This window comes from Acanthochromis polyacanthus, chromosome 4 (assembly GCF_021347895.1).
Source record: "Acanthochromis polyacanthus isolate Apoly-LR-REF ecotype Palm Island chromosome 4, KAUST_Apoly_ChrSc, whole genome shotgun sequence".
Lineage (NCBI taxonomy): Eukaryota > Metazoa > Chordata > Actinopteri > Pomacentridae > Acanthochromis > Acanthochromis polyacanthus.
The window spans coordinates 26,086,152-26,093,285 of NC_067116.1; the positions used below are offsets into that span (position 1 = coordinate 26,086,152).

Here is a 7,134-nt window from a genome sequence, read left to right on the forward strand (position 1 = left end):
CAAACTCACCTTTCATCTCTGTTGCAGGCAAGTGTGTCTCTTCTTGAAAAGAGGAGCAAATCAAAATGCTGCAGACATTGATGAGAAAACACCCCTGACTATAGCGGTGGAAGCAGCCAATGCAGATATTGTCACACTGTAAGTTCTGTTATTGATCTTCCATAGTGAGGTTTTGTAAAATTTACATGCTTCTGCTGATGGTTAAGGAAGTCATGCTAATTATTTTTTAGACTTTTTAAGGTGTTATACAGTAACTTCTGTAAAAGCTTGGCAAATTCAACATCATTATTTGTAAATGTCTAAAAGCTTCTGTCAGCTCAGCTAAAGTGACTGCAAAGACGTTACTGCTTAATCACATGAGGTCTCAGCAGAATTATTAGTGCCTTTTTTAACATCTTCATGTTGACAGTTGCCTTTAACTGTGTTTTATTATGTATTTTTCAATTACAGACCCTTGAAAGAATTAAATGTTAACAGGCTGTTCATTGACTGTGTCTGATAATTGTGACTTTTTGTATTTTCTGTTTCTTTCTGCACTTCACAGGTTGCGACTGGCCAAGATGAATGAGGAGATGCGGGAGGCGGAGGGGCCCTACAGCCAGTCAGGTCAATATAACACCAATAGCCCCACCGAGATGCAGTACAGGAAGTGCATGCAGGAGTTTATTAGCCTACAGCTGGACGAATCGGAATAACTGTCCACTCGTCTAAACACGGGGGCAACTAAAACCAGGCTTCAGACATATAGAGCTCTGGTTTCAGAGTTGGAGTCAGTTAACTTAAAATCAGCAGATGAAACACAGTGTGACATCATACCTAAAGCAGACAATTCACTCTCAGTGGTTTCATTACAAATTGGGGCAACTATTTTCAAGAGACATCCGGGTTCGAGGAACTTGATCCACTGACTGATTAGAGTGAACTGATCCCAGCTCTGCCAGATGTGCTCTTCTGTCCTGCTGTAATAACTTCCATTTTAAGCTTCCAGCTGCTGCCAGGTGCTGCACCTTGTTGTGACACAGAGCCAGGTGCTGGTCTGTGTTAATGTGACAAAGTTAAAGCCATTGACTCTGGACAATACTGAAGAGTTTTGTTCCAAAATGGAACCTCCTCCTTTTCCATTCAGTGACTGCTACTCCAGTCAAATTACTGAGAGCACAAAATGGAAAGAAATGGTGTCACTTTCTACTTGATAGTCTGTATCTCCTTTAAGTTTAAATTGTTCTGCTTGAAGATTTCCTCTGTTTTAGAGATGTTCAGTGATTTCTTGCAGATGAGAACAGGTTTTTTTTCTTTTTCTAAACGGATTCTGTGTGTCTGCTGACAGTCACAGTATCTTTGCAAAAAAAAAAAAACTATCTACCCTGTAACTGCCACCTGTATACAGTGACGCTCAGACCTCAGCGGGGCGGCAGTTTTCACTACAGTATCTGGCAATAATAGTGACTTTTGAATGATATTTTATTCGTCTGACCAGTCTGGAGAGGCGTGTTGTGTGTCTAAGTTTCATTTTCAATTGACCTGTCAGAAGAAATGTATGCACATTCCTATTAATGTTTATGCAACTTCTGTACCTTTTCTCATTTGAAGTCTTAACCAGTTTGAAGGCCTGTTTACTTATTTGTTGTCCAAACATGATGCATCTTGCTGTTGTTACTTGCCTGGTCAAAAAGAAAGTCTATTTTAGAACAGTTTTCTTTTGTAAAAACATAACTCTAGTAACCGTATAATAATGGTTCTTACTGTACATGTTGTAAATGATGTGCAAACATACATTTCTCATTAGTCTGCATTTGACAGAATAAGCAGAGTTTAGAGTGACTCTGGCTGCACGGGGGGGAGTGCCAAGAGGACTCTGTGTTCACATCCTTGCTTTTCTTTGTTTGATTGTGCGGTATTTACTTCCTCTTATGACAATGTTGTGTCTTGGTTATTAGTCGGTTAACTGTGCTTGTTCATTGCCCGTAATCAAGGGAAATCCAGAATTGTAAGGATGAAGGGCCTTTTTGTGCCGCTGCATTGATCTTCTCGAATGTTGGTGGATTTTTACTCGAATATAGACAAACCATTTGAGGATGGTACATCGTCAAGCAACCAGTGCAATAGTCTAGAAAAATATCCACATATAACATGTATAACTTTGTATCACCTGCTAGTCCTAGCTTATATTTATCTTAATCATGTGGGAGCTTTACAAGAATAAAAAAAACTAAATCTAGACATTCACAAAGAATGTGGAAAGAGTTGAGCTTGATGCTCATTTTAGTTTTGTCGATAGTAAATGAATGATTGGAATGTACCCCAGTTTCATCCCACATCTTCGCTTCATGCAGCCCAAGATCCTCGGAGGGCACCAAAGCACTTTGATTAAATGTTGATTGAAAGAGCAGCTGCTGCTGGCACAACAGTGTGTGATGTTTTGAGCGGCAGGCTTGCTTGGAGATGTGCTCGGGAGTTAAAAACAGGGTTTACTGATCGTGTTGATTGTTTTTACTGGCAAGTAAAGTCTTCTGTCCGTTAGAGTAGATGCTGAGAGTTCTCCTTAGGTTGTGGATCAAAGGGATTTGTGCATTTCTGTGTGCTGACCACATGAGGGAGGGCTGAGCTCACAAATGTCAGTCATTTGTCCTTAAGGAATGGAGGATTTTACACCGAGGGCTAAATGTGTAGCTGGACTGTTATTAGCCTGTTAGCTGCTTTTTTTAGAGATGGAATGTCTTTTGTGGTTGTTTATGCTTTTAAATATTCAGTTAGGAATATTGTGGACCTGAATGAGAACAAATGCCTAGAAGTTCTTTTTTGTGTGTTTGTTTTTTTTTAGCTTGTGAAATGTTTATTGATAGACATTGATTTAGAAACAACTTGTGGCTGTTGCTTTAAAGGTCAACAACAGATAATCTAGACACAGAGAGGAACAGAAGGAGGTTTGCGTTTAGTAGAAGGAGCAAAATAGAGTCTGAAGTATGTGCTTCCAGTCACTGAATGATCCTCGTTGTGCTCGGCGAGAGGATTCGCCTTGTTGCAGACGTCGGCTCCGTCCTCTTCGATACCTTAGAACCTCTTCATCAGCACCTCCAATCAGCTGATGAATGATGGAACTGATGAGGGATGTTCAGGGGTAACGAATGTGAGGGAGACCTAACCTCATCAAACCTCTCTCGCCTTTTTTTATTTAAATTGCAGTTCTCTTGACTCAAGAGTTTCTACCTGATTAAGTGTGTGGAAGTGCAGAGCAGCGGTTCTCAGTCTTGGGGTTTCTCTGTGTTTATTGTGGGCATTTCAGCATTAATGTTCTGATATCGGGAGGGAAATATACATATATATTTTTTTAACATAATGATTATTCTTTTAAGGTTTTCCTAAATATCCATTTCTTTAATCGGTATTTTATGTAGTCTTCTACACTGATTTTAAAAAGCAGAAATTGTCACTTGAAACTCCACCAGACTGAGAACCGCTGGTCTGGTAGAAGATGAGGCTCTTTGTTTTCTATAACTTATTATTGCTCTCATTCACTTCTCTCCATGTAAATTGGCTCTCTCTGTTTTGTATTTTTCTTTTCTTTCTCACTCTCCTCCCCAGAGTTTGTGCCTTTCTTCTGTTCTCTTTTTTCTTTGGGGTGCTGAGGCCAACACAACTGTATTTTTGTACATAAACTCCTGCACTTTAAACACAATACAGTTGTTGACAAAACTCATGTCTGTGGGCTTGTCTTTTCTTTTGGACTGATTCTCATGCCGCTAACGGTAGCCTCGCTGGCTGTTTTCTTAAAACATTTGCCTTTTGCTTCTTCTGTTCTTGCCATCTTTTCTCCCTCTGCGTTGTTCTGTTTCATATTTCGAGCCACGCCGACACTCTTGACAGGTATGGCCAACTTTTTCTGTTTCATTCTTGTTGACGTCACTGCATGAGCTCCTCATTCTGCAACAACACTCTGTTGATGCATGTTTTATTCTGCTCTACATGTTGGTAATGAAGGCGTAAATGGTTCTTCACCTTATGTTGGTCAAGTTTGTTGTGACAAATTAGTCTGGACAACTTGAGTAATGATTATATTGTATTATTTAATTTGATCTAATTACAGCAGGGTGGTGCAGAAGAGCCTACAATGCACCCATCCTGCCTGTCTGACCAAAGCATTTCATGCTTTCTCTGCTGTTACATGTCAAATCATGTAGTTCTTTCTTTGTCGTGAGCTTAATTTATGAGCAGATCAGTGATTTTTATCTCTCAAATTCTTTAATTTGAAGGCTTGAAAAGGTTAAGGTGTCTAATCATTTGTAAGAAATGGCTCTAAAGGTCAGAGAAAAGTCAGAAAAAGATATGTTGAGAAGGATGTGGTGCCGTTGCTGTTGCTCACGTCTTTTGTCCTTGTTGTTGCAGGAGATGAAACCTACCAGGACATTTTCCAGGACTTCACCCACATGGCGTCCAACGATCCAGACAAGCTGAACCGCTACCAGCAGTACGACCCTCAGAGACCCTGACACTGAAGGAGCACCGTCCACTAGCGGTCAGATAGACTCACAGGAACTATGAGATGTGTGGAATGACGTCCGCTTTCCCTCCAGCATCATTCAGAAACAGTTTTAAAGCAGCAGCCTGTGCTTAGCTGCTGCAAACACACATCATATCTAATGCGGCCGAAGCTCCCTTTGATCAATTTCATTTTGTTTGCAACTTTTGTTTGAAACTTCAAGCATTTCAGTCAAGTGAAGGGGGAACGTCTGTGAGTGGATCTCACTTTTAATCTTTTAAACTGTGCTTCTCAGTAGGGCCTATTACATTAAGTAAATGGTACAGTGTTAAAGCCTTTGAACGGATTTGCAAAGGCACTAGTGCTAATTGAACTTGGTCTGAATGTAGAGCGGCCATCAGGGCTGTCAGTTATTTTGGCCGAGTTCAATTTTTCATGTCACACTTCCTGATAGGAGAAAGTCTCTTTTTTCAGACTGTTAAATACGTCTTTTCATTTTTAAAGCGTTTTCTCTTTGCAATAGGATCTTTATAAGCATCATTTTTGTATCACAGTTTTGCTTTAGAGAACTCTCCGCAGCCTTATACACGGCAGCAAGCTTTTACTTATTTGCACAAATTGCTTTGTCTTAAATCGCCACTGAGGTTTACCAGTTTTGATGGTAACTTTGACACGTTAAACAGTGTACAGTGCTTATGGAAGCAAACCTGTTATTGATTTATGTAATGTTAAATAGATAGTAGTTGATCTGAAAGGACTTTTACATGCTTGTGTTTTTTAAAATATGTTTTTCTGATTGAATTTTCCATGTTATTACCTGCAGCACATGTTAATGAGGCACTCAGCCCTTCAGCACCGAAGTTCTGTGGGATTAAAATGGCGCGAGTTGTTTTGAAATGGTTGTTTATTTGTAGATTCACTCTGAAGCTGGTATGAGATCAACAGTATCGACCTGCAGAATACCTGAGGGTTTAGACGTGCAGGTAATACTTTGTTTTATAGATCCAGCATTTTCCAAATATTTCCTAAGTGGAACTGTGCGAGATTTTTCTTGAACACCTCCGTCAAAACCTAACAAAAGTTCATTCAGTCCTTTGTTTTCCCCCATTGTCACTGTTGTGACAAGTGACAATAACTACAGCTTCTTACTACCAGATCCAGAATTCAGGAGGTAGCAAATACGAACTGAGCAGCTTCTTCATCAGAAGTACAACAGAAAAGCTCCTGGCACGTGTTTACAGCACAGCCAAACAGAGCTGGTTTGTTGTTGAATATAGATCAGCATAAATAAAGCCTTCTATCCGTCACGCCATTAGAAACCACAGGTTGGTTTCATTCTGTGCACGGCGTCATTAGTTTTACCCACAACAGCAGCACAGTTTGACACCTCGCTGAAGACTTGGAGGTTTGAAAAGGGTCGCCTGCAACTCTTCATCTTCATTCTTCATCGCTGCAGCTGCTCCTTATTGCTGAACGAATCCCGATGAGGAAGGTAAAACTGATCCGCTCGCTAAAAACCCTGACAAAGACTGTTGTTTTGTAGAGAAATACATAAACAGCAGCACTGCGTCTTGTCCTGAGAATCACTTGTGTGTAGTTCAGCCAACTGAAACAGACTGTCACCAACAATAGAAAGGACTATTTACAGTAGACAGATGAGTATTGAATGTAAATACTTTGAACTGATAGTGCTGGCACAAGGCTGACCTTAAATTAGGTTCAATTAAAATTTTATAATATTACATCCAATTCTTACCTCGCTGACCTACTGCTGTTATTCAGGCAGATAAGTGGAATTGATTTGATGTTCAGCAGTTGAACCCTGTATGTAAAACACTTCACCTGTCAATGTAACATATTAGGAAGTCAATATGAAATGGTTAGGGAAATTAGAAACCTGTAAAATGAAGTGTTACAGAAATACTGCACATAAACCAAACTGCCCGTTGAGATTCTGTAAACGTGTGAGTTGTGTTGAGACATTTTCAGTTCCAGAGCGACTCTGTACAACCTTCTTTAGACGCCTGCAGGTGAAATCTTCCAGCCTGAAAGTGAATTCTGCAGATTTATTCCCAGGAGTTTTGTGATTGTCTCTGTGTTGGTCTTTGACACTTCAACATACAGATAGATATGATGTTAACCGTTATTTGGCCGATGCGACATGGGATACAATTCTTGTACATTTTGTACAGATGCTTTTGAAATCTCCAGAGGACTGAAGTATAAAGTTAGTGGTACTTGAATCATTAAATAAGCTTTTGTATATGCTGTTCTTTGTATCCTTCAATGAATTTAGCCCGTTTTATATCACCTGTCTGTACACCAGTATACATGTGTTGTATAGTACACCTGTAACATGCAAAGACTTCAATACATACCGTCTAAGATTCACGTCTGAATGCTGGTTCTTTATTTATTTTTTGGGTTTGATAACCAGAAGCTATTTTGGGTTCATCAGTGGTGCCACAAACAGCTGTTCAGCAGTGCAGCTGGGTTTGTTTGAAGTTCAATATGAAGCAAGACTTACATCTGCCTCAACTCACAAGTTACGTTTAGAAAAATGTTTCTTCTTTAAAACAGTTCCATAGATGTCTTTAAAAATCTTGACTTGTTTCTAAATATTCATTCAAATCCTAAATGCCAGTTAAGCAGCTTGG

The 7,134-nt window shown here is 39.7% G+C and overlaps 1 protein-coding gene across 6 annotated transcripts in view; it reads left to right on the forward strand.

The window, feature by feature from the left end:
- LOC110951587 (arf-GAP with coiled-coil, ANK repeat and PH domain-containing protein 2) overlaps positions 1 to 6,868 on the forward strand; it is a 55,906-nt gene extending 49,038 nt beyond the window's left edge. For 4 of the 6 annotated variants that reach the window (XM_022194726.2, XM_022194729.2, XM_022194727.2 and 1 more), the window contains 3 exons: positions 28 to 138; positions 545 to 606; positions 4,384 to 6,868. In XM_022194726.2, coding sequence (XP_022050418.1) covers positions 28 to 138; positions 545 to 606; positions 4,384 to 4,487 — 277 coding nt within the window. In that variant the 3' untranslated portion in view covers positions 4,488 to 6,868. Of the gene's footprint in view, positions 1 to 27; positions 139 to 544; positions 3,865 to 4,383 lie in introns of all 6 variants that reach the window. The other 2 variants (XR_007941349.1, XR_007941350.1) reach the window with 1 other exon arrangement.
- Positions 6,869 to 7,134: the final 266 nt, after the last annotated feature.